Source organism: Leopardus geoffroyi, chromosome D2 (genome assembly GCF_018350155.1).
Source record: "Leopardus geoffroyi isolate Oge1 chromosome D2, O.geoffroyi_Oge1_pat1.0, whole genome shotgun sequence".
NCBI classification, from domain to species: domain Eukaryota; kingdom Metazoa; phylum Chordata; class Mammalia; order Carnivora; family Felidae; genus Leopardus; species Leopardus geoffroyi.
In genome coordinates, this window is record NC_059334.1 from 85,364,378 (window position 1) to 85,391,032 (window position 26,655).

The following is a 26,655-nucleotide window of genomic DNA, read 5'->3' on the forward strand; positions in this document are numbered from 1 at the left end:
TGTTGATACTGAGATTAATCCCCAAAGAGCCCCTCATTTCTCTGCAGAGAAATTAAAGCTTGCCAGTTTTCCTTTTGCCTGTCCTCCTGACAGCTCTCTCAGTAATGATATGCCTTCTCCATGGCATAATCCCTGTCCTACGGTAAAGAATAATTCATTAAGAAATTAAGGGCTTAGTGCCTTTCTGTTAGGTTGGTCTTCAAAAGTTAGCTAAAATTATTTAACAGACCTCAGGGCTGTTTCACAGGAGCTCAAGAAGCCATATGGGTGGGGACCACGCAGACCCACCCACCCCCTATAGATTTGTCAGTATTCCCAGAAATTAAGTCCAAGGACAGAAGCGCCTGGGTGTCAGGCCTAGGACTGCGGGACGCTACCCTGCTTCAGGAAGCAAACAATGTTTAGACTTTCCAGGAGCAGCCAAGTAGGCCTCCTGGTGAAGCTGGCAAGGCTCCCTTTCCACTACTCGGGAGGGCCAGCAGGAGGCTTCTAGAAGTTTCCAACGGGATGCACAGGAGTTTCTGAACTGGATTGGAAGCAGGGTGGGGTGGTCCGTACACACGTGATTGTGTATTTAGCGTGAAATGGTGTAGGTCCGAAACGCGCTCAGCTGGTCCCTTGTCTGCCGTGTGACTGAAACCGCCAAAGGGAAGGTGTGATATGACATCAGCAGTGGCCTTCCTGTCGCTGCTCAGGGTGGATGAAGGGATGGCAATGTTCGAAAACTTTGTGTTGTGTACATTGGTGACATTGTGTCATTTTAAATCTGATTCTCCACCTTTTTGTTGTTCTGCTCACGAGATTGTGCGGGGAAGGAGCACTGACCCTGTGTGTGAGTGCCGTGTGGGGAACAGCGTTCGGTTCTTTCTGGGGAATGGGCCGGTCGGGGGCCTGGTTAGGGGAGCAGGTCCCAGCGTCCTGGCCACAAAAGCTGGGAGAACTTGTAAGAGGAGAAAGCAAGTGCCCCGAAGGAGAACAGCCTAGGTGAGGTGCGCGGGGCCGGGGGCCCAAGGGAACCAGGACTGGAGGCTCGGGCTTGTTCTCGATCCGGCCTTTTCTCAGTGGCCCCCCAGTGCTCAGCATGCACTCAGGTGCACGTTCTTAAACACGTACTCTTCTTCCCTCCCCCTCAGCGTTTTCACGCCATGTGTTTCTCTGTGGTTCTGATATTGTCCGGAAACCATTAACACCTGTTCAGAGTCGGTTCTTCTGCTTTGAGCTGAATGACAATTATTTGAATGGTGAAGGGTGTTAATACATAATTATTCACATTCAAACCAGGACATTCACGGTTTAATCATCTCTCTGTAGGCCTCCTTAAGTTGGAGCTTACAGTCTTGGGCATAATTCTTTCGTTAAATAAGTTTCGGGCACTCTAATTATTGGGAAGGTGACTACAAATACGCACAGGTGCCGCCATGAGGACGCGGTGCCCCCTTCACCTGGCAAAAGCCTCGCTGGGTGTGTTTGTCATCTTCTCGCACGTGTGTGAGGCGGGAGGTTCATTTCCGAGGGCTAACAGTCCAGTCCGTGTGCGAGATGGGCTCTGTGATTGTGTTCTCGTGCGCCCAGGACGGACGGGCGTGCGGGCGCATTTCTGTTCACGAGCACAGTGCCCTGCTCAGCCTGGCTAGGCCTCGAAAGGGGCCGGCTTCACCCTTTAGACCCTGTGTTCATCTGGACCCCTCCATCTGCTCAACATTACTGAGGTCCCCAAAGAGCTTGGATTGTGAGGGTTGTGTCTGTCTGCATTTCCCAAGCTGGAAATTAAACCTGAGGACTTCTTAAGGCCTTAAGTTCTTTTAAAAATAACAATGAGTTTGCTACATGTTATCAAAAATAATATATTTTGTATGAAAATGGCTATTTTCCAAAACCAAAAACACTTACTGAGAAGACTGGCGTGTTTTTTTTTTTTTTTATGCGTTTGCCAATCTCAGTAGTGTCTGCCTTAATGGAAGACAGCTGGATTCTCATAGCTGTCCTGTCACTTAATCTGTTGGGGTATCACACGTCATTTAGCTTACGGAAAACTCCTACATGCTTGTGAGAGCAGGAGAATTAAAAAGGCAAATAACATCTTAGTGTTACTGTGAAAATCCCCCTAAACGGGTCTTAGGGACCCCTAAAGCTCCCCAGACCACACTTTGAGGACCACGGTTCTAAAATATCAAAAATTTTATTGCACCTAAAAATTACTCATTGCCTATACAAGGGGTAGTAAAAGTTTTGTGTTGTGCTTTGTGGACTTTTTTCAGTTTATTTTGTTTTTTTAAACTGCATCCCAAAATCTTTTTTTTTTTTTTTTGGCCCATAGCTAGAGATGCGTACGATTGTGGTACTTGTTAACAACTTGGGTCAACCTGTGCCGTGCACTCATTCTGGCATCGGCCAGACCCAGAAGCAAAGCAGAGCCCCACGCCGTGTCCCTACGCTGGCAGGAGGGAATTTCACATCCGCGTAGACATCACCTCACACGTCTTTCTTCCTTCCCTGACCTATGTTGATATTAGTCACGAAAGGGAAATTTAGGAACTAAAAACACAGTATTGTTGGCCGCAGAGCCCAGCCGCCACCTTCAGTGGGTCCGGAATGCACGTACGGGACCAGAAGCAGAATGCCGTGAGGCGGAGACCGGGCCTGTCTCCCCGTCTGGCAGGGTAAGCTCGTGTACGGCCGGGATGTCGTCCTCCCCGGCGGGCTCATCCCGGAACAGCCCTAGGCTGTGGGTGTCACACCTGCCCGCCTTCCCGGGTCAGGGGCAGAGGGGAGAATGGGCCACCTGTGGCTAGCCCGGGAGGGGGAGAGAGGTAGGCAGGCCAGCACGGGGGCACGAGGGTCTGCTGGGCACTCCTTTCCCCTCCCACACTGCCGTTTGGCTAAGCATGCGTCATTGTTGGGGGACAGGAATCCAAGGATGGACAACAGGCCCTATGGACAAAGCACCTTTCCCACAGGTCAGCTCTGATGACCTCCGTGCGGCGTGTACCTTCGTGCTGGTCCTGTCCGACCAGAATGAAACCGAGATGGAGGGGTGGGAAGCAGCCCAGTCGTGTACCTCTGTGGGGGGTGCTGAGGGCGTGGTGGAAGACTGTGCGATGCCGGTGATGGGGGCCTGTGCCCGAGAGCCTGGCCCTCTGCTGGTCTGGGCCTTCCCAGCATGCCCTTGGATAGCCTGCTCCATCCGGGGCCCCAGGGATCTCTCACCCGCCAAGGAGAGGACAGTCACACCAGAGTCATGGCGGCTGTCAAGGATTCAATATGATAGAGCAGGTTGCACGGTGCTTGGTATGCAGTAAGAAACGTTAGCACTAGTTATGAACCATTGTTGATTCGTAAGCAAATTGACCAAAATTTCCAAATGAATTTTCAGAATAGCATTCATGCCCCTATTTCCTCAGCATCGCTCAGAACCTCTGAGGAACATCTCTTTCAAGATAGCCTTTTTAGCATTGGTGGTACAGTGGTGAGCATAGCTGCCTTTCAGAATAGCCTTCCAACTCTGCATCATGTACGCTGACCAGGCTTTTATTGACTACTTACTGTGTACCTAAAACCGTCCGTGTTCAGTACTTTGAAATACTTTGCACATTGGCAATTTCTCTTACACAGGAATGGATTCGACTCGTGGAAAGTGATCCAAAATTCAGCCTACTTCATAACACCGATCCTTAGGCCAGCAGAAATCGTTTTGGAGCCACAAGCACTGAGGCCACAAAATAACAGGCCGTCTTTACTTGGCATCTTACCAGCTGGCTCAGCGCGTAACACCCAACGGAGTAGCCGGGGATTTTCTGGAAAGGGGGGTTGGGCGGGTAGGACTCCCCAAAGGTGTCCTGTGAAAGGCACATGCCTCCTTCTGTAAGCATTCCGTCAGGTTGTCTTACCGCAGAGCCTCGCGCACAGGTACTGGGCACGGGCCCATCCTGGGGGCGTCCGCCACTGACTAGGAGAGTCACTCAGGGCTGCAGGGGAATGTCGGGCTTAGAACCAGACGCACGTTGGGGACGGCAACTACCGTCTGCACGTAGTTTTTATAGAAGGGTCTTAAAGGTATGGGCATTAGCGTCTCTGTTTTGGGGACAGAGGCAGGTTTTCTCTGGCTTGTCTGTTGTCAGAGTCACGCGTGCAGTTAGTCCTTCGCACAGTCACTGCTTACACCCCAAAACCACAGGGCTTGTCTGCCATCACTCACTCATGGTGTGGTCTTCATTTCTCAGAAGAACTTGGTAAGTGGACACTGAAGAGGGGGAGCTCAGAAAGGCTCATCCAGAACAGAAGGCCTTAGCCAAGCCACTGAGCTTGGGACTAGCTTACAGACAGACACGGACCCTGTCACCAAAACCCACTTTGGCAGTAGGGTGCACAGGTCCTGCCCTCTAGGCCCCAGGGAGCAGTAGACGAGTCCAGCACCCAGCCAGCTGTGTGGACAGTAGTCAAGCCATGGCACTGAGCCTGATTTTTGTCATTTGTTCAATGAGGATAGTGATGTCAGCTTTGCAGAGTGGGTGTTGAGGACGTTAGTGGAAAATTAGCGACAGCTCCTAAGAGCTCAGGAAGCTCTGTGTCTGCGTGGTGTTTGGGAAGGTGGGACACAGAGCAGGGGGCCCGGGCCATGGCCAGGCCAACTGCCTTCATGTGTCTTCTTCCCCTCCACGTGCCAGAGAGTATTGAGCTGTGCCCCCAGAGAGGCCAAGAGGCCCCTGAGTGTCTGAGACATCACTGTGGACACAGGCCTGCGGAGGCTGGCTGGCTCACTGTGGGTGAGCCAAGTGCCTTAGAGTGTGAGAGTAGCGGGAAGGTACCTTCTTTTTTGTGAATGTTACAGGCCATGAATTCTGCCTCTGTATGTGGCTTTAGTGACCATTCGCTGAAAAGCTATTACAGTCTGACACAAGGGGTGGATGGGATCCACCCGGCAATGCCTGGGTCACAGAGGTCCCGTTCTCCCAGCTGGGAAAGAGGCCCTCTGGTTTAGCCCTTAGGAAGATAGTGACAGTAGAACATGGAGTGGCCCATGGACGGTTCTAGACGAGAGCCTCTTCTTGCCTCTGAAACAGCCACTGTCTGCCCAGGCATCTTCCCCAGGCTTCCCTGTTTGCGGGCTCGTCTCCCGAGTGTGAGATGCCCCCCTTCTCCTGCCTGGGAAACCCCTGCCCATCTGTCAGGACCCAGGCCCCCAGCCCCCTATCAGTTGATTGGTCTCCTTGCTCCGGGGATGGGGTTGGTGCATACCAGCCAGTGCCACAGGGTTTTGCAGCCTGTTCTGTAATACGTTGCACATAAAGATTTGAGGGGCACCCGGGGGCCTCAGTCGGTTGAGCATCCAACTCAGGTCACGATCCCAGAGCTGTACGATCAAGCCCCCCATCGGGCTCCATGCCGAGTGTGGAGCCTGCTTAGGATTCTCTCCCTCTCTTCCTCTGCCCGCTCCCCCACTTGAGCGTGCTCTCTAAAAACAGAAAAAAATAAAAAGGAAAGGTTGATGTGGGGCTCTGTTCCCCCACAGTCCTGGCCAGTCTGCCCATGGGCAGAGCTGTGACCGTGTGTAGGTGGCCCTGTGCTGTCCTGACCCGGATTGCGGGTCCACAGTAGATTTTCACACACTTCATGTATCACACACTTCATGTTTCACACGCTTCATGCACTTCATGTATCAGTGCATCTGCACTGTCCCACCATCAGGAAGCTCAAGCTTGCGCACATGCGCGAGTGACCTCCTATAAACTTGTTTTTCCTTTGTTTTTCCTCTGTTACGTCTTTTGTTTTTCCTCTGTTACGTCTGGGTCTGTGGAGGCCATGGGGAGCATGTTGAAGTAAGTCGAGTTACTTGCCCTCTATCTCGTAGCTACCGTGTAACGTGTATGTTGGCGCGTGTGGAAGGCACGGATGGATTATTGACACGTTAGCTGGAGAGTCGCTCCTAATGTCCGAAGATGCTGCGGTTGCTGGGGATGAGTGTGGAGTTCGGGAAGGCGTCTCCAGTGGACTAGTTTATGTTTCTAAAGGCCCCCGCGGGCGCACCCCTTGCTGGGCCTGCTGAGCAGTGGGGTGGCCTGCTCTGGCCTGTCCAGAGGCACCAGGCTGAGCTGCTGGAACTCCGCCCGAGCCACAGCCCTGAAGCGTTAGGGTGGAGACCCATAAGGCAGGTCCTTGGTCTCCCTGAGCTGGGCCAAACAGAAGGGACCCTTGAGGTGACCGTACAGAGAGCATTGGGGGTGAACGGGGCCTTGGAGAGGGGAAGTCGTTTGCAGGGAATGTGACCGAGGCTCTGCTATCAGTGGGCATCTTGAACTTCAGGGAGGTTGATTAAAAACGAAGTGATTGGAAAAGGTTTCCCTCTATGTTTTCCAACTCTTTTTTTTTTTACGTTAACATAGAGTAAAATTGACTTTTCATACTGTGCAGTACTGTGAGTTCTAATACGGGTCAGTTTTCCGTAGCTGACGCTGTAATCAGGACCTCGGGGTTCATCGTCCTAAAAGCCCCCTCCTGCTGCCCCTCTATTGTCACTGCTGCCCTGCCCCCACCTCTCTACTGATTCTTAGCAGCCACTGATCTGTTCTCCATCCCCGTGACACATGTACATGGACTCAGCATTTAACCTTTCAAGCCTGGCTTCCGTCATTCAGCTTAATGCCTTTGAGATCCATCCAAATTACTGTATGTGTCTATAGCTTATGCCTTTTAATTGTCACAGTCCATGGTGTAGATATACCTTTGTTTGCTTATATAATTTTCATTATAGCCATTGTAAATAGGTCTGTAATGCCATCTTATTGTGGCTTCAAGTGGCATTTCCCTTATAGTTATGTTGAACATTTATTCAAACATTTACTGTTCGAAGGAGCTGTCCGTTCAAGTGTTTTGCCCATTTTTAAATGATGTGATTTAACACTGTTGACCCTGGAGAGTTCTTTATATATTGTGGTTATAAGTTCTTTGTTGAGTATGTTATTTCCAAATATTTTCTCCCAATGTGCAACATTCTGCTAACACTGACTTTCACAGACCAGGTTTTTTTTTTTCATTTGGACAAAGCCCAATTTATTTTTTTAATTTATGGATGGTGCTTTTTGATGACATGTCTAAGAACTGTTTGCTTAATTTCAGGTCACAAAGATGTTCTAAGTTTTCTTTCAAATTTTTTTTAAAGTTTTACATTTAGAGATATGTATTTTGAATTAGTTTTCGTAAGGTATACAATTTTTTAAATATTTTTAGTTTAAAGTTTTACATTTAGAGATATAATCTACTTTGAATTAATTTTTATAAGGCCTAAGAGTTATATCATGATTCAGTGTTTTTTGCATGTGGTTATCCAGTTTTCCAACACCACTTCTGAAAATATCCTTTTTTCATCGAAATGCTTTTGTAACTTGGTCAGAAACTATTTGGACACGTTTATGTGGGTCTCTTGGAAATCTCTGTCAGGTTCCATCAGTCTGTGTGTTTACCCCTTTACAAATTTCACATTATCTTGATTCCTGTACAGCTTAGTAAGTCTTAAAAAAGTGTTAGTGTGATTTCTCCAACTAGTTTTTTCTTCCCTTTTTCAAAATGTTTTGACTATTCAAGTTCCTTTGCCTCTCCACGTAAGTTTTAGAATCAGCTTGTCTATATCTACAGTAATTCCCTGGGATTTTGACTGGAAGGGAAATAAATTTATAGGTCACTTTGTGGAGAACTGAAATTTTTATATTGAAACTTCCTATCCATGAACAGAATATGTCTCTCAAATTATTTAGGTATTCTTTGATTTCTTTTAACAACATTTCATCAGTTTATACATAACACTAACCTACAAGTGTGATTTTCCTGTGTTGACTTTGTATCTAGTAACCTAGCTAAACTCGCTGTAAGATTTTGGGAAGGTGGGCTGGGTGGGGGTGGGTAGATTCCTGGGTATTTTACCATAGACTGTCATGTTGTCTGTAAATAGGGACAGTTTTCTTTTTTCCAAAATGTGTGACTTTTATTTCTTTATTTTTTGGCTTTATTGCAGTGGCTAGAACTTCTACTATGATGTTGAATAGTAGTGGGAATCCTTGCATTTTTCTTACTTTTGAGGGAAATGCATTCACTTTTTCACAGTTAAGTGTGACATTAGTGCTAGAGTTTTGTTTTGTTTTTTTGTCTTTTTTTTTTTTTTTGGTCAATACCTTTATCAGGTTGAGGATGTTATTTTCTTTTCCTAAGTGGTTGAGAGATTTTATCATGGATAGATGTTGAATTTTGTTAAATTTTTTTTTGCCTCGGTTGATACATGTTTTTCTTCATTAGACTATTACTATTATGGTTCATATTTGTTTATTTTTAATAGATTGAGAAGTGAGTATAACTGGCTCCCACCTTCCACCAGCCATTTAGTTAATTGATCCAGTCCAGTATACCATATAGTAGTATGAGAATCTGTATCAAGTAGAGTGTGTATATGCAATTCTTTTTGCTGTTAGTCTTACAGACTCGTTTCCAGAGTTTCTTTGGTCACCAATTTTCCCTCCCGCCAACTTCAGTGAGGTTGTTCATATGTTCATAAGTTGTAATACACTTAGATTTTCTTGTCAGTCTTCACCCCTTCCTGGCATCCACCAGTCTTCTAAATGCTTTTGTTGTTAATTTGCATATATTTTGCATATAAGGGTTTTCCATCTGTGTTGCTTTTCCTTTTCCAAAACATCACATAGCTGGGATCAGACGGCATGTAGCTTTTGCTTTTTTCACTTAGCAAATACACATCAAGGTAACTCCACGTCATTTTGTGGCTTGATGATCCACTCTGTATGACTGAATAATACCCCATTGTATGGATGTTCCATAGTTTACCCATTTATCCATTGAAAGACATCTTAGTTGCTTCCAGCTTTTATCAATAAGTGAATAAAGCTGAGATAAATATTCACATGGAAGTTTTTGTGTGGCCACAGGTTTTCAGATAAGTTGACTAAATATTCAGGAGTGCAGTTACTGGTTCATACAGTAAGCCTCTGTTTAGTTTCGTAAGAAGCTGCTAGATTTTCTCCCACGTAGCTGTACCATTTTGTTTTTTCATCAGCAGTGAATGAGTATCCCGGATGCTCCATGTTCTTTCTCATCAGCAGTCAGTACTGTCAGATTTGGAGGTTTGTGTGGCTCTTCTAACAGGTATAAAATTGTACGTCATTGTTTTAATTTGTAATTCCCTGATGACAAATGATTTTAAAGATCTCTTCATATGTTTATTTGTGTCTGTAGATCTTCTTTGGTGTGATGTCCTTTTGCTATTTTATAATAGGGTTGTTTTATCCTGTTGTTGAGTTTTAAGAATTCTTTGTATAGTTTGGATACAAGTCCTTTACCAGATATGTGTTTTACAAATATGTTCTTTCAGCCTGTGGCTTTCCTTTTCAGTATCTTAACAGCACTTTTCACAAAGCAGAAATTAATTTTAATAAGGTCCCATTATTTTTTTCACGGATCATACTGTCTCTAAGAACTTTTCCCTAAACCCACAATTATCTGGATTTTTTTCCTGTATGTCCTTCTGAAAGTTTTATAGTTTCTCCTTTTAGTTTTAGGTCTGTGATCTATGTTTAGTTTTTGTAAAAGATACCTGGTCTGTATCTAGAATCTTTTTGTGTTGTTTTGTTTTGTTTTGTTTTGTTTTGTTTTGTGTGCATGTGGCTTTACAGTTGTTCCAGAACCATTTGTTGGCAATACTATCATTTATTTGTCCATTGAATTACCTTTCCTTCTGTATTTGTGTGTGTCTGTTTCTATTCTGTCCGACTGATTTATATATTCTCTATTAATATGCCCTGTCTTGATTACTGTAGCTTTATATGTAGGTTCATTTTTCCAATATTGAATCAGCTTTGACTCCTCAAACTCCACTTAATTTTGCTGTCTTCTTCCTTTTATATATTGCTGTATTTGATATGCCAGTACTTTGTTGAGAATTTTTGCATAGTTAATGAGAAATATTAATCTATACCTTTCTGGATTTGGACTTTTTCTGGTTTTGATATTGGAGTAATTCCAATCTCATAAAATGTTTTGGGAAGTGTTCCCTTCTCTGCTGTTTTCTATAAAAGATTGTCTTGAGTTGATGTATTTGTTCTTTAAATGTTTGATAGAATTTAATGGTGAAATCATCTGGCCCTAGTGATTTTTTTTTTTTCAACGTTTATTTATTTTTGGGACAGAGAGAGACAGAGCATGAACGGGGGAGGGGCAGAGAGAGAGGGAGACACAGAATCGGAAACAGGCTCCAGGCTCTGAGCCATCAGCCCAGAGCCCGACGCGGGGCTCGAACTCACGGACCGCGAGATCGTGACCTGGCTGAAGTCGGACGCTTAACCGACTGCGCCACCCAGGCGCCCCGTGGCCCTAGTGATTTTAGAAGATTTTTAACTCTCAAAGTTCGGTGATAGTTACAGGACTATTCCAGTTATCTATGTCACCTTGGATATGATTTGGTAGTTTGTAGTTTTTGATACATTGGTCTGTTTCATCCATGTTGTTCATTGTTGTGCATAGAGTTATTTGTAGGAATATTTCATTCTCCAGTTACTGTCTGTGAAGTCAGTCATGACATCCCCTTTTTTTTTTTTTGCCTAATGTTGATAACATGTTTCTTCCCTTTTTTTTTTATCAGTCTTGCTAAAGCTTTATCAATTTTATTGATCTTTTCAAAGAAGACAGTTTTGGTTTCATGCATTTTATTCTATCATTTTCTTTATTTCCATTTCATTGGTTTCTGCTGTTACCTTTATTATTTCCTTCCTTAGTTTTATTTTGCTCTTTCTTGTTTATAAAGTGGAAGCTTAGATTATTAACTTGAGACCCTTCTTCTGTCAAATATGCATTTAATACTATAAACTTCCCTCTAAATATTGTTTCAGCTGTATCTTGTAAATTGTGACCTGCTGTATTTTCAGTTGTATTCAGTTCAATGTATTGTTTTTGTAATTTGCCTAAAGACTTTCTCTGTGACCCATAGATTATTTAAAATGCCTTGTTTTCTGTCCAAATGTTTGGAGGTTTCCAATTATCTTTTTGTTATTAATATCTAGTCTAATTCCATTATGATCAGAGAATATGATATTAATGACTTCAATTATCTCAAATTTGTTAAAGTTTGTTTTATGACCCAGAATGTGGTGTATCTTGGTCAGTTTTTAGTGTGCATGTGAAAGAATGTATATTCTGTGATTGGATAGCGTGTTGTGTCAATCAGTTGAAACCAGCTGGCTCACGGTGTTTTTCATTTCTGTATCCTTGATTTTCTGTCAACTACTTCTGTTAGTTACTGAGAGAGAAGTGAGGTCTCCAAGTGTGATTGTGGGTTTGTCTGATTCTCCTTTCAGTTTTGTCAGTTTTTGCTTTATTTATTTGAAACTCTTGGGGCGCCTGGGTGGCGCAGTCGGTTAAGCGTCCGACTTCAGCCAGGTCACGATCTCGCAGTCCATGAGTTCGAGCCCCGCATCAGGCTCTGGGCTGATGGCTCAGAGCCTGGTGCCTGTTTCCGATTCTGTGTCTCCCTCTCTCTCTGCCCCTCCCCATTCATGCTCTGTCTCTCTCTGTCCCAAAAATAAAAAAACATTGAAAAAAAATTTTTTTTGAAACTCTCTTGTTAGGTGCGTAAAGGTTTTGCGTTGCTGTGTCCTGGTTGTGAGCAGTCCCTTTTGTCACCATGTAACATTCCTTTTTACCCCTGGAAATTGTGCTCCTCAATCTGCTTTGTCTGTTACTAACTTTTCTTAGATTACCGTTTTCATGGTGTGCTTTTCTCATCCTTTTAGTTTTAACGCATCTGTATCTATTATTTGAAGTGAACTTCTTGCAGACAACACATACTTGGGTTATTTTTTCAATCCATCTGGCACACTATTATTTTTTCATTGGTGAAGAAAGGCCATTTATATTTAATGGAATTATTAGGACGATAGAATTTCTATCTACATGTTTATTTCACTTGTTTTCTTATGACTTTATTATTACATAATTATTTGTTTTCTGTCTTTTCTATTTTTCCTTTCTCTTTTCCCTTCCCTTCTTTGGGGCTATTTTAACTTCTTGTTCTGTAGCTTTTGTTTATCTGTTAGGTTTTTGACTACATTATCTCTTTATAGGGATTATAATCCTTGCATACCTAACTTTCAGAGCAGTCGGCCCAGTCTGCCTCTTTTTTTTAAATTTTTTTAATATGAAATTTATTGTCAAATTGATTTCCATACCAACACCCAGTGCTCATCCCAACAGGTGCCCTCCTCAATGCCCATCACCTCCTTTCCCCTCCCTCCCACCCCCCATCAACCCTCAGATTGTTCTCAGTTTTTTGTTTTTTTTTTTTTTTAAAGAACTCATCAGAAGGACAGTCCAGGGTATTTAGCCAGATAATTACCATTCCTTTTGTTCTGACTTTACTGCTAAGCTTCCAGGCTTCGCCCTCCAGTCTGAGGTCCCTTCTTGCTAAAGACCTTCCTTCAGCAATTCTTTTAGCTCACCTCTACTGGCAGCACCTTTGTTTCTGTCTGAACATGTCTTAATTTTAGCTTTATTTCTGACAAGTTTTTTTTTTTTTAACTGGATATAGAATTCTGAGTTTCTTTCTTGTCTTCGAGCACTTTATAAAATTGCTATTTCACTTCCTTCTGACCTCCATGGTTTCTGATGAGAATTGTACTGGCATTCAAATCCTCGTTCCCTTTTAAATAACACATCATTTTTCTCTGGTTGTTTTGGAGAGTTTCTTTGTCTTTCGATTTTACCTGCCCACTTCGTCATGATATGTGTGGGAGTAGATTGCTCCGGGCTTGTCCTGTTTGTGGTTTACTAGGCTTTTGACTTGTCGTCGTATATCTTTGGCCAGATTGGAAAAGTTTTAGCTACCATTGACTAGCATTTTTTCTGCACTGCACTCTTTTTCCTCCTCCTCTGGAACTCCAGTTAATTCGACTGTTAGACCGTTTGGTTTTGTCCTACGCATCCACTTTCTGATTTTTTGTTGTTTAACGTGTTTCTCTCTGTTTCTCAGATCAGATCATTTCTGTTGACTTCAGTTTATTGACTGTTTCCTCTGGCATCTCCATTCTGCTATTGAGACTGTGCAGTTTTTGTGTTTTGTATTTTTCTGTACTAAATTTCCATTTGCTTCTTTTTTATAACTTGTATTTCTTTGAAACTCGGTATCTTTTCATTTCTTTCAAAGGTATTTTCCCTTCTTACAGCATTTTTATTGCAGATAAAATCCTTCAAAGTTACCAGGCCATGTATATGAAATTCTCACGTCATACACTTTATTTTTTTTTTTAATTTTTTTTTCAATGTTTATTTATTTTTGGGACAGAGAGAGACAGAGCATGAACGGGGGAGGGGCAGAGAGAGAGGGAGACACAGAATCGGAAACAGGCTCCAGGCTCTGAGCCATCAGCCCAGAGCCTGACGCGGGGCTCGAACTCACGGACCGCGAGATCGTGACCTGGCTGAAGTCGGACGCTTAACCGACTGCACCACCCAGGAGCCCCACGTCATACACTTTAAATATCTTACCATTTTATTTGTCAACTAATCCTCAAAATGCCGAGGACAAAATCTTGTCGTGTGATTCCAACTTCTGTGGCATCTTGGCCTTGATGTTTGTTAATGTCTTCCAAGACGAGTTGAGGGTTTTATGATTCTCTGTTTGCCAAGGCATTTGGGATTATATCCTGATCATTTTGAATATTAGGTTCTGAGACTGTCAGTCTTGTGTGAGTCCAGTGTATAGCACTGCTATTTTTTTTTTTTTTAGGAGGCACTCAACCTGGATGGGTTTGGCTCTAAGTTCTGACCAGGTTTCTGCAGGTTGTGGTTTCAGTGTCCATTTTGTTGTTCAGACTCCATGGTCCTGCAGGTGTGCTGTCCTACGAATCAGCGGCCGGTCTAGAACCCTTACATCCATTCTCCATGTCTTTGATTTAGAGTGACCCACACGTGCACAGGTCAGGAGTGAGTCCAGGAATTTACAAACACCTTCTCAGTGTGCTTTCCCAAACTTCCCTTTCTCTGCATCATCCCTGCTACTGTCCAGTTCTCAGGGACCCTGTTTGGTCCCTGCTCATAATTTGGCCTTACTTACCCCACTTAGATACACACCTCCTAGAACTGCACCAACATCCAGAGCCAAGTACTGAGAAGACAAAGAAGAGGAAAGCAGCCGGGGCCTGCCCACCTGCGGGGACCACAACTGCTTCCGACAGAAAGAGACATGGGCATCCTGGTTGCTTCAGGGCCAGGGTGCAAGGGTTCAGAGATAATACCAGAAAGCGAGCGATTCTTCTGCTCAGAGCATCGGAAGACCCTTCTCCCTCCTCAGGGAGAGAGAGACAGTACTTGCATACTTAACCTGCTGGCGCACACCCGTGCATCTGCACCTGCGGGTGCCCTCTAGCTGCTGCCTGGTGGTGGAGAGCCCGAGGGCCTGGGCAGCCGAGAGACGGCCCTTCCTCAGGAACCCGCACCCTGCAGCAGAGTCACCTTGAAAGAACGATTCTACCCAAAGAACTCCGAAGCGTGGTGTTCTTGCTTACTGGAGAAGAGATGGTGGAGGCAGCCTTGGTCTTAAGGGAGACCTGATCGCCAGGCCCAGCCCTGCCACCGAGCAGCTGTGCTCGAGCGTAGCAGTGCATGGTGGGGTGCAGGACACATCCGTCCAGGGAGCTCTCGCGATGGTGTTCATCACCGGGGAAGAGGCAGAGGCCTAGGGGAAGGAAGCGACTCGTCCAAGACCCTGCAGCCTGGAGTCTGCCTTGGCCCCTGGGTCCGTTCCTCCCGTCGCACGTGGGGACTACGGTACCTGCGTAGGCTCCCTCATCAGAGCCCCACTTGGCTGTGTCAGTGCAGGCACACCAGTGAAGGCTGCCATGATCTCTGCTCCCACAAGTGGCAAGAAGAGAGCTCACATATAAAATTCTGGTGTCCGTGACATAGAATGACGTCTTCCATGGCCGTTGGTGACCCCGTCGTGAGCCCCTAAGAGACTGATGACATACTGTCCGGCTAGAGAGAAAGTAGAAAGCAGTCTTGGACGGGGTAGGTGCTCCCGGTGGGCATGTTTAAGTGGCCACCCACGTGGAAACAAAAACGGCTGTGTCCTTAAGGGAGCGGAGTGCAGAGAAGCAGGCCAGCCCCCAGCGGAGCCTATGGTGGCCCCACAGCAGAACACGGCCCCGCTTGTGGTACCCAGGCCCCAGAAGAGGCGGGAGAAAGGGTGGGGAGGAGAGGGTGAAGGGAAGGAACATCCAGAATGTGGCCGGCAGAGGCTGCTCTGCACAGCTCTGGGGTCATGCCCACTCCCCAGGGAGCCCGTAATGGGAGGGAAAAGGATGATCATCTAATGGCTGCCCTTCGGGCCACCTGAAATGATGGCCCAGCCACCGAGGACTTACGTGGACACCTCCACCTCCAGAAGATAGATCTTCCACATCAGCGTATGTTAATTTTTATGAGTAGGTTTTACTACGTTTTAGAATGATATTTAACAACCGACAGTGCCAGCCCCTCCTGGAAAGAAGAGCAGTTTCATGGTCTGATTTTGCACGGGTCAGGGTCAAAGGCACTGTCACTGAGCGCCGCTCCAACTAATTAATGCATTTGCTCCCTACAGGGTGAAATTGGGTTTTCAGATACATTGATAACACGACTTGCTTGATTCCTAAATATTGCATTATTTGAGCTATTTTTCCTAATACACGGCCTGGTGTGTATGGGGTGAGAAATTATTTCCCATGAAAAATTGACAGCGAAGCTGAAACTGTCTGATGAACCCTGTGCTCACATACGGACACTTTATACCTGGACAGGCAGGCGCTGGAGCGGCACCGCAGCTTCTCGGAGCTGCCCTGCGCCCCCAGGTGAGCTTGCACGAGCGCCTCTCCTCGTGGTCCTACGGCTTTGGGAACATTCTGGGCTCTTCTTCTGGAAAGCCCGGGCGGCACCCAGCAGAACACACACAGCGACCCGTCTGTGCTGCACGAGGAAGGCTGGAGATGGGCCTCCCCGCTTCTTGCGGTCTCCACGACGCGCTGCTTTCGCGCAGTTTCTCTTCTAAGACCTCCGGCCCTGAAATCGCCTTCTCCCCAAGTTCTTGCCAGGCGGCCTGCCGCCTCTTCCTTCTTCCTCTTTCTGTTTTGTTTTTGTTTGTGTTTTTTGGTGTGTTTTTGTTTGTTCTTAAGTGAGGCGTAACAACAACAGCAACAGCAGTAATGATGAACAGTTTGATTTCAAAACCCTTTCTGAAGAAATCACAGTAAACAGAGTGTGTTTGCCTAAGGAAACCCTCCGAGCAATCAGCCAGTAACACAACTGCATGTGCTAATGAACCCAAAGCTGTTAATGTGGTTTCTTCAGTTAAATTGATTCATGAATTTTGAAGAGAACATTATCTAATGAATTTTCTTTGAATAGAAAGCAATTAAAAGGACAAATCAGTCTGATTAACCCCAAAGTCACCCTCCTGCCACAAATGGTGTACAGTTTGAAATTATATCATAAAAAACTAGAGCACATTTGCTATCTTTTTGCCCTCTACTAATCCATGTAAATTAATGAACAACAAAGTTAATTTCTTTGATGACCCTGTTCTAGTATCACCTGGATTATGCTGATGTTTAATTTGCTTAATGTTATAATAAAGACTAAACAGATTTTTTTTTTCCCAGCGAAGTGATTATCATTCCCTTCAGTTAAGAAGTGATTTTTATTATTTAAAACGCATGTAAGGGTGTGTTTCCTTTAAGAACCAAATCGCACTTTGCCAGCTTGGCACCGAGTGTAATTAGTGCTATTATGGACACACTCCGGAACACCGCTGCTGCCCGTGGAAGCCTTCCCTTTGTCGTTGCCATCGGGAACTCCCGCCCCCGGAGGGCTCGGTGCCCCCACCATGGGGGGCACAGCTCCGTGTCCAGTGCTCCTGAGCCTTGCGTTCCCTTTGGAAAGACAATAGGTATCGATTCAGACCAGCCTCCCTCGCAAAGCTGGAGGCAGAGGGAGAGAACGTTCCCATGCATTCACCTGTTCACTCCCACAGCAAGGTGAGGAGCAAGCATGATTTGATGTGGCTTGCCAATTAAAATGGGAATCAAGTTATTTTATTTTTGCAGCCCTGTGCATCGCAGATGCCTGTAGCCAAGGTCACTGCCAGCCCCGTGTACGTGGTGTTTGGCATTCTGAGTCTGCTCGCTGCTGGGTGTGGCCGCCTAGCATAAAACCACAGCCCGGCCCATGGCTCCTTTTTCCTTGTGTATCCCAGCTGACGTTGGCAATGACCCAGCAGTCTAAGAGGTTCCGAAGTCAGTAGGCAGGCAGGGCCTTCTGGGCTCACGAATGTGTGCGTGCCCCAGTCCTGGAAGAGCATCACGTGGTCCTTCCTGCATGGGACCCGGGGACGCAGGGGGCGGTTGCAGGTCTGGGGCGCGTGGTGTTGGGATGGCTGTGTAGGGGCCAGCCCGCACAGTGACGGGACCGTGTGTGGAGGCCGCATTTTAATTGACTGTAGCACCTCTGTTTGTGTTGACGTGCTTTCTGTTTCAAGACCGGCAGGTTTCTACATCAGAGCTGCGGGAGCCGCTTGTCCACATAACGTCATTCTGCATTCTGCCTTTCAGATTCGTTCACCAGACAGGTGTTGTGGAAGCTGCTGAAGGTTGTCAGACTCGGAGAAACGGTTTCTTACCGGCAATTAGCAGCCCTGGCAGGCAGGCCCCGAGCAGCACGGGCAGTGGGCGGAGCGATGAGGACCAATCCTGTAAGTCGCTGCCAGCGGGTGTGTCAGCGGGGCCGCAGGTGGCAGCGGGAGGGGGGGGCCGGGGTCCTGCAGTGTAAGCGGCCTGTGCGGCACCGTGTGGGGAGCAGAGGAGAGGAGGCATCTGTACGGGCCCCCAGAAGACGGGTGGGCGGCCCCTGCCCCCCGTTTTTGGTGGTGACGGTGGCATGTCTTCCCCAGGGGGTGGCTTCACCCCAACCTTTTCATGTCCTTGTCCCCCCTGTGCATCTGTAGTCGCGTTTTGCTGAGAGGGAGATCCCCTCCAGGCCACACCGAGCTCCCCAGAGGATGGGCTGTGTGGGGTGGCCGCACGCCTGTTGTACCCCGTAGGACAGAGGGCACTTTCTCCCCGTCATACCCATACCTGGGCCGCCGGCCATGCTGGCTCAGGAAGGAAGTCCACGTGAGTTGGGGAAGAGGCCGTGGCGCCCCCGTCCCCAAAGCCAAGTCTGCCAGAGGACGACCCCGTACAACTGAGTGAGGCCTGGAATGTTCTTTCTTGTCAGCCTGTCCAGAGCCTGGCAGGGACCTGCTAGCACATTCGAAACAGTTTCCCCCCGAAGCGGTGGGAACGTCTGCGACGGGATAGAAGCGTGCCATCCTGTCAGGATGAGGAAATAGAACCAGCACATCCTGGGGGAGGAGTTACTACATCAGACAGACCTCCCTCCTTTGAAAATGGCTACAGCTTTGCTGTGTGTCCTCAAAATTCTCTTCATCCCCGTTGACCCGGGCGAGGCGGGTGTTCACATACCCCAACCCGCCGCTCTTGCCAGTTGGCACCGACTGCCCTTGGTCAGAGCCCGGCATCTCTAGGAGACGGCGATTACCCAGCTTTCCGCACGACACGGCCTTGTTTGGTTCAAGCGGCAGCTCATAGAGGATTGCAGCGGATCGCACTGTCTTGATGCGTGTCTGATCTGGAGAAGAGCTCTCTGCCTTGTTAAAATCCGATTGTCCGAGCAGCGTGTGATGTGGACGACACATCGCACCCAGCCCGCATCTCCCCATCTAGAGTCCTCGGCGGCCGTGGCCGCTGAGCCCAGCGGGTGTCCTGTTGTGTTTTCGCTGCCACGTGCCCAGCTGCGTCTTCAGAGTCCATCCCCTCCACACCCTGTGGGTGCACACGCTGACCATGCGCGCAGGATGACTCGGAATCAGGTTTATGAGCATGATTTTTCACGCTTCTGACAAACTTTGACCCGCATCATTCCTCGGAAAGGCCACCGCCTTCTCCCAGGTTGTGTCTCCACGTTGAGCAGTTGGACCGTGCTCTGGATAGAAAGACGGCTGGGACACCGTGGTATCCGGGCTCCGTTTCGCGCCTTGTGAGGACGTCAGAAGCTGGCCGGGCTCTGCCTGTCCTGTCCCGCCCCGCCCCCACCCCCCACTCCCTCCGCGGTCGTGGCGTCCTGTGGACATCCTCCCTTTGTCCCAGATCTTCATCTGTGTTGCGGGCCCCATTTCTGCTCTCCGTGCCGTGTATGTAGAGTCGGTCACCCACGCTGCTCACGGAGGCTTGACTTGACTCCCACCGTGTGACGCAGCAGGTGGGTGCCGCTGTCGCTGCCCCGGGCGTGGCTGCCGCCCGCCTCTGCTCCGAGAACAAGCGTTGCTAACGGACGGCACGCATCCGTAGCCCCGCACCTGCCTTCTGTGTGATGACAGCAGTTTCTCACTCTCTGAAAGGGACGTGCCGTCACTGTTCAGCGATCACGCTCCTGGCAATATTCAGAAACATTTATTGTTCTGCAACCAGCATGACTCTCTTCTCTTGCTATTAATCTCGATGAACATCTCTCTTCAACTGTGGCCTCAGTCACTGAAATTTATAAAATAGGATCTCCCAAGGCTTAAATCTCTAATGTCCGTAAAGTCAACGTATTGACTTCCCCGCCTCGTGCCCAGGTCAAGAATGGCGGCGACGACATCAGGCATGAGGACCGAGCAAGTGCCTGGTCCCTCCTCTTGGCGCTGTCCTGTGCCACGAGCAGCCAGGCACGAGCCAGGCCACGAGCCCTCGGGGCCTGGCCACGTGTCCCTCTGTTGTCGGGCGCCGCACGTAACCCATGCAGGGACCGTCCACGCGAGGCGGTGGTGGAGATGCCGGCAGCTGCAGGGCTGAGCAGGGCTTCCAGGCCTGGTGCCGACATGCCACAGGTGCGCCTGCGAGAAAACCTTCGAAGGTGTAGCCAGCTTCCGCTCAGCCTCCCAGGGAGCTCTGCGGTCCTCACGGGGTTCCCGTAAAGTTGATCTAAAACCTCCTTGGAATGGGCTGGGGCGTCCAAGAGGTGACCCAGGAACTGCCACGACTGATGTGGCTGCCCCACGTGGGTGCCCCCTTTCCTTGGTGCTGGCAGCACAAGGCCCAACGTGGAGCCCCACGCATCAGCTCCCGCACCGACAGAGCATCGCTGAGAGTTGCTCGTTGAAAATCTCTCTCAGTTTAGGCTGATTTTACTCTTCCTTTTGGGAAGGAGAGTAAAAAAAATGGGTTTGGAATGTGGCAAAACACCACGGAGCTCACTGTGCACTCATTCCTTAGGTGGCTTGCAATAAACGCGAATACGAGCTGGCTCATACTGCAGCCCTTGCTGCGGGGCGGGCTTCTCTTCCCCACCAGAGGAAGGGTTGCTTGCTGCCGTGTGGGGGTTTGGTCCCTTCCCAAGTGCTCGGTTTTCCAGGTTTTCCACAGAGGACTCACTAGCCCACGTAAGATGGTTGGTTCGGCAGCCTTCTGGAAGGTGCGCCCCCCCCCCCCCATTCACCACGGAGGATGGTCAGCCTCCTGTAGGTGAGTCTGGAGACGCCTCGTGGCCCTCCCCCACAAGAGCACCCTTCCGCTCATCCTCAGACAGAATTTGCTAAATGCAGTTCAAAGGCGATCAATACATCGCACAGAGAGTTTCCCCACTTTTTTCTAAACAAACGCATTCCTGAGGAGTTAGTTTATTCACAGATTGCCACGAGCGTTAATGACCCCCCGAGTCTTGTTCTGCCAGTCACCCAGATGGCTGTTGATAAAGATTTAGCATCATGTTCTAAGTGTCAGGGCTGTCAGTGGGGCTGAACCATTTGACCAGAAGAAAAAAACGCACAGGGAGCTATTGATTACAGCTTCCCGGTGTCACTTGTTCACCAGGATTTAGGTATTGATGAGGCCGCGAGTGAAAACAAGCCCTCTCCCTTGTGGGCTGCTACCACAAGAACAAAGGCGAAGTTGGAAAAAATATTCAGCCAGCACCAGAATCAGAGGGATTCCATTATTGATTGAAAGGCCCCTTCGTGTTATTTTTGTTGGAGACAAATCTATGGGTTTGGAAGTTTTATAGCACTTGAGGAACAGTCTGTGTAAGTGATGGATTCAGTATTGGATGAACTAGATTTCACAGCGTGAAGATTTCAATGCAGCTGTGATATTATGAGCTGCTTGGTTATTGATAAAAATTACATTTTATGCAGTACAGGCTTTCAAGAAGAGGGTTTAGAGGGTATGGATCCTTTGAAATGTCCATAGGGCGCAAATACATTTTGGCGGCCTTGGTTATTTTCGTCGTCTGAGATCCGCCACCAAAGTTAACACGGACAGAAGCGGTGCTCCCTGCCTCTTGTGTAAAAATCGTGCGTCTTTGGCAAGCGACCTGCTGTCCCGCCGTTGCTGCCCAAGATGAAGCCTGGCCGGGGCGGTGGCCGTCACTGCCTTTCCACGGGAGTAGGGCTGTGGTCTGTGGGACACACGGAGCAGGGAGGAAAATCAGAGCCCGCCCGTGAAGTCAGCGTTGGGTGGGGAAATTGAATCGGTACCTAAAAACATCTGTGAAACTAGCTCGAATCTTTATCGGTCAAAACTTGAGTTTCACATTGTTGTGTCCTCGAAGCAATTATTAATGTGACTGTTTATTGTATTTGATTAAAACCCTCAATCAAAGTCAATATTCCAGACTTGAAATGTTGTGATTCTCCCCCCCGAGATGACGGGGATGGTAGGCTGCTTGCGGGACGGGGCGGCAGCGGGAGCTTTCCCGGTGTGTGAAATGGCACAGACGGGAAGCCAGCTCTCCCCAGACCCGCCCTGACCCTGCGACTTGTCCTTAGATCCCCTGAGACTGCATGCGTTCCCATGGCAACCCAAACTTGCAGTCAGAATAGGGACTGGTTTGTGATGCGGGAGAAGTTAGGTTCTCAGCATCCGAGCCAGGTTACCCACAAGGCCAGCGATCCCCCTCGGGCAGCTGGTGGAGAGGCCATGTGCAGGCGCCAGGTTCCGCCCCCGCTGGGCTGGACTCCCCTCCTTGCCCCTAAACCTCCGTGGGAACTTGGGCGGGAAATGTAACCCAAGGCTGACCGTGCCTGGCCTGAGGCTTGTTGGAGGCTGTGTGATGTGCCACAGCAGGCACAGGCCACGTTCTCCCTGGTGGTGTCGTTGAGTGCTGGGTCCGGGATGGGACTGGGGACGTGCCCTCTGCCCAGAGACAGGTGTGGCTCGGGGCCTACTGGGGGGCACTCTAGGCGGGTTGTTTTGTGTGATGGGCTGAGGTGGGTGCATGGCCACAGGGCGGCTAGACGCCATGAGAAGAGACCCCGGGTACGTGTGTTCAGCCACTTTCCTAGAAACTCAGCTGACTGGTGGCTGGTCGCTGGTCGCTTTGTCCACTTCGGGTCTTTGGAGTTGGAGCTTGGGGGTAGGGGACGTGAACCTTCTCTCTGTTGAGCTGCAGACTTAGTAGAGGGATTCTAAGAAACCCTCACCCTTCAGGGCCCTGCAGGAGTGGCCGTTTTTCCTTGCAGGACATTTGGAGCACGATAGCCATATGTGAGTGCACGGAGAGGGGCTGGGGACAGCAGGTCTGGGGCTTCAGGAGGTGAGGCAGGATGGGAGCTGAGCGGTCCCTGGGTACCACCCGGCTCCCTTCCAGGGTGGTGTCCGCTGAGGGTCTGTCTCCAGAGCGGGGCCAGTTCCTATAGCTGTGCTGGCTGGCTGTTCACAGAGCACTGCTGTGATCTGCACAACAATGAGAACCATCACCCTAGCATGTCCTGGGCCTTCTGTGACTGACCACCCACGTCCCTGCACCCCAGTCAAGATTCAGCCACTTAGGAATGAGGGCTGTTTTACCCGGGACCCCTGGGCAGACCGTCTCCTGAGAGGTTTGAACTCTGCTGAGAATCCACCAGATGTCCTGTCCTGGGAAGTCTTGGGTTCTGAGTAACTGCTTGTCGGGGCCTTTAAGCAAAATGACCATTCATCCCCCAGAACACAGTGTGCCCCCTGCAGTTGGCATGCTCTAAATAGTGCCCACTGGCCACCAGGGAGGCGAGGTCAGCAACTTGAGACAGGCTCCTGTCCACTCTGGCTTTAAGGGGCCATGAGTTCTTTCCCTTTCTTTTCCTCCGGTGTCCTGGGCCAGCTGTGCAGTGGATAAAGGACAGCAGGGTATTAGCTTTATTCAAATAAAAGCTCAACTCGAGAGGTGCTGTGGCCACAGTGGGCTTCCCAGGAATTCTGGCTGGAATGAGCCCCCCTTCCCTGTTACCAGCCCCAGCAGAGGCAGGTGCTGACGACATCTGTGCTGCAGGGCAGACAGGTCCCCTCGCAGGACCCCACCTGGTGCCGGGCATTCCCGTGCCTTCATCCCAGGATGGCTGGTCAGGGACTCCTCCCCGCCTCGGGCCGGGGGTAAAGGACGCGGTGGTGGGTCCCTTCTTCCGGTGGGTGTCCCACCCCATGGAAATCAAAAGCAGGGGCAAGGCACACTGTGCCCACCCTCCACAGTGGACTCCGTCCTGAGAACAGACCCTGAGCAGGTCTGCCAGCGGACATCCTTGGAGCTCCTGTCGGTGCAGCCCAGGCCAGTGGCGGGACGACCCAGGCGCTCCCCTGGGGACCGCTGCTGAAAGGGACCCCCCTACCCTTGGGGAGGACAGAGGTCTTCTCTGCTGGGAGAATTGACTCCAGGGAGTGTGTTAGATGGGATTGTCGGCCTGCGTGTGGCTGCAGGAATAATGAACCACCCATGTGACCGTGGTCCCTACTCAAATCCAGGACCTGTGAGCTCTGGTATCCAGTTTGGGATGTGGAGGACCAGACACCCATGGGTCTGCCCTGTGCCGGCCCCAGGCAAGGGCAGAAGGACTGCAGGGCACGGGGGGAAGAGTCCTGTCCTTGGGGCATCAGGGTGCGGTAGGGAGACCTGCCTGCGATGTGGGCCCACCTCCTCCGGGGCTGCAGGCCAGCCTGCCTTCCTCCGGGACTAGGATCGCAGCACGTCGAGCTGCCGGTAAATTGGATTGGCAGGGTTTGGCGAAGGCCCTGGGCGAGCAGAGCCCAGCCCTCACTTCCGTTTCCTGGTGTGTCCCAGTGATGCACGGCACCTAGACAGCCGTCACCGTCCCTGGTCCTGGCAGTGGGTCCTTTTAACGGCGGGTTGGCTTCTCTTTGTAGGATTGTATTTGGATGTTCATCATGAGGTGGTCTTGCTTTTAGTGAAGTCGTTGTATTGATTAAGCACCTGACTCCTCTGTCTGTCTCCAGAGGTGGGTGCACAGGGAGGCCCCAGCGCCCTGGGGAGGGCTGCGGGTGGGCACGGCCCTGGGTCTCGAGTCCTCAGGGATGCTGTTGGCCAGCCTGTCCCAGTCCAGGTATCCAGGGGCCAGATGGTGGCAGCGGCTGCTCAGGTGAGAACAGACGAGGACTAGAGTTTCTCAAACTTCCAAGTATCCCGGGATTAAGGAAGGGAGACGCACTCCCAGTGCAATGCAGAGCATGAAGCAGGTCAGCAAACCTTCCCTATGAAGGGCCTGGTAGTAAATACTTTGTTCTGCAACAGCAGCCCCAGACAGCGTGGCTGTGTTCCAATAAAACTTTATTTACAAAAGCAGGTAGGGACTGTACCAGTTTGCCACATTTTTCCAGTGCCTTGCGTGAGTATGGTCTTCCCTGAAGGTTCCTGTCACTTCTCGAAACGTTTGCGAATTTTACCTACCGCCCCGTAACTTGGAAATGTGATTTTGAAATTTGTAAGCATATGCCGCAAATTACTTGCCAAACACAGTTTCCTCCTTCCGAATGTTGGTATGAAGGGATTCTCTGGAAAATGCCGTTCATTTGCCTTGGAGCGTCGTGTCCATCCTTGGCCCGTGCCAAGACCCCCAGAGACCAAGGGGTGCACAGCGCTGAGGCGGCCAGCCGGGGGCCTGCACGTCACTGTGGTCAAGGGCCTTGCTCTGGATGCCGAGAGACCTTGCGGGCCCCGAGCCCAGACTGACAGGGTCCCCTCTCTGTCTTGCAGCTTCCCATCCTCATCCCGTGCCACAGAGTGGTCTGCAGCAGTGGAGCCATGGGCAACTACTCCGCAGGCCGGGCCACCAAGGAGTGGCTTCTCGCCCACGAGGGCCGCCTGGCAGAGAAGCCGAGCTGTCCGGGAGGCCCCCGTGGGGGTGGCATCCCCCGCCCCCAGCCTGCTGGCGGAACGGAGGACTTGTGGGAGTAAATACTTGAGTGACACATAAAGGTTCTAGCACATTGGAGGTGGTCTGTGCGGTATTAAAAGAACTGAACGTGTCCTGGGGGACATAGCGTGTGTGCCTTTTCTTGTCTCCACGTTTTGCGGCAGAGTGAGTTCAGAGGACTGGCCGTTGTTCATCGTTTGTTTCTCTCTCACTCCGTCGTCATTCCATTTCTAATATCTGTTAACACAGGGGTAAGAAAGTGGGGGGCCCGGCAAGCCTGAGAGCCACCGTCCGGGCAGGTGGGAGCATCCGGCACCCGCCAGGGCCCTGGCCCCTCCCGACGCAGGCCTGTCCCCCTGAGAAGCTGGCCTCCCCGGCTCCCCTCTCTGCTTAGCCATTGAGGCTGCCGGGACGGTGTCTCCCACTCAGGCCTTCCTGAGGGAGGCCCGGCCGCGGACACCAGTGCTCATGGAGGTTTTCTAGCGATGTTCTTCTCACCGCCAGAAAACCAGTGCAGGATGCACACCCTTTGGGTTGTATCGGTTGAATGGAAACGAACCACTTACCAAAGCAATTTGGGAAAAGAAGTAGCTCCTTGAGATGAGTTTGGTCGAAATGGCTCCTTCCCGAGGGCGGAGGGTGGAGGGTCTTCCTCGGGCCCTAGCCCCTCTCCTGCCGCTGCTGACCTTTGTGCGCTCCAAATGGAAGGTGACGAAAGAGCCTAAGAGTCAGAGGTCACACAAGAAGGGGGGGTCTGCTCCTGTCGCTGGCAGCAGAGAAGAGTGTTTCCAACCAAGTGCCACCGTCCGATGCTTCATTATCGCGTTGTCATTTTCTCTTTATAATTAACCGTACCTGAGAAACACGAGGGAAAAACGTGCAGCTGTGCGTGTGGATACATGAGAATAGAGCGTATGATGTATGGAGAAAATAAACTCCACCCCACTGTGCAGGAGAGAGCTGTATTTTTGTCAGGGGTTCCTGTGACAACGCAAACCCCAGCAGGGAAGCTCAGGTGCTTTGTATGTGTCACCGAGAGCCTGGGTAAATATACAGCCTGTAATGCGCATGGTTTGGGCGTATTTTAAATTCCATGTGACCTTAACGCCGGTAAAGGAACGGTGCCTGATATAAACAGACTTTAGGCTTTTCTGACCAATTTGCAATTTGTTATATCCTTTTATTATGTCAACCAAATTCTGGGTCTTTCCCCTCAAAAATAAAGTGGTAGGACCATTACTGCATCACCTTCTGATTTCCATCCTTCTCCCTGCTGCTGTCTCAAAGCCCGCCATCCGGCGCCCGCAGTGGCCACGTGGAGGTCTGATTTCCGGACAGGCCGCGGGGCCACCTTGCTTCGCCGAGCCCCTTGGCAAGCTTCGACAGCTGTAAGCACGCCCTCCCGGCGTCTCCGCGTG

The 26,655-nt window shown here is 49.5% G+C and overlaps 1 protein-coding gene across 3 annotated transcripts in view; it reads left to right on the forward strand.

The window, feature by feature from the left end:
• Window positions 1-25,359, forward strand: part of MGMT (O-6-methylguanine-DNA methyltransferase) — a 300,898-nt gene extending 275,539 nt beyond the window's left edge. For all 3 annotated transcript variants that reach the window (XM_045439249.1, XM_045439250.1, XM_045439251.1), the window contains 2 exons: window positions 17,631-17,770; window positions 25,078-25,359. In XM_045439249.1, coding sequence (XP_045295205.1) covers window positions 17,631-17,770; window positions 25,078-25,278 — 341 coding nt within the window. In that variant the 3' untranslated portion in view covers window positions 25,279-25,359. The remainder of the gene's footprint in view (window positions 1-17,630; window positions 17,771-25,077) is intronic.
• Window positions 25,360-26,655: the final 1,296 nt, after the last annotated feature.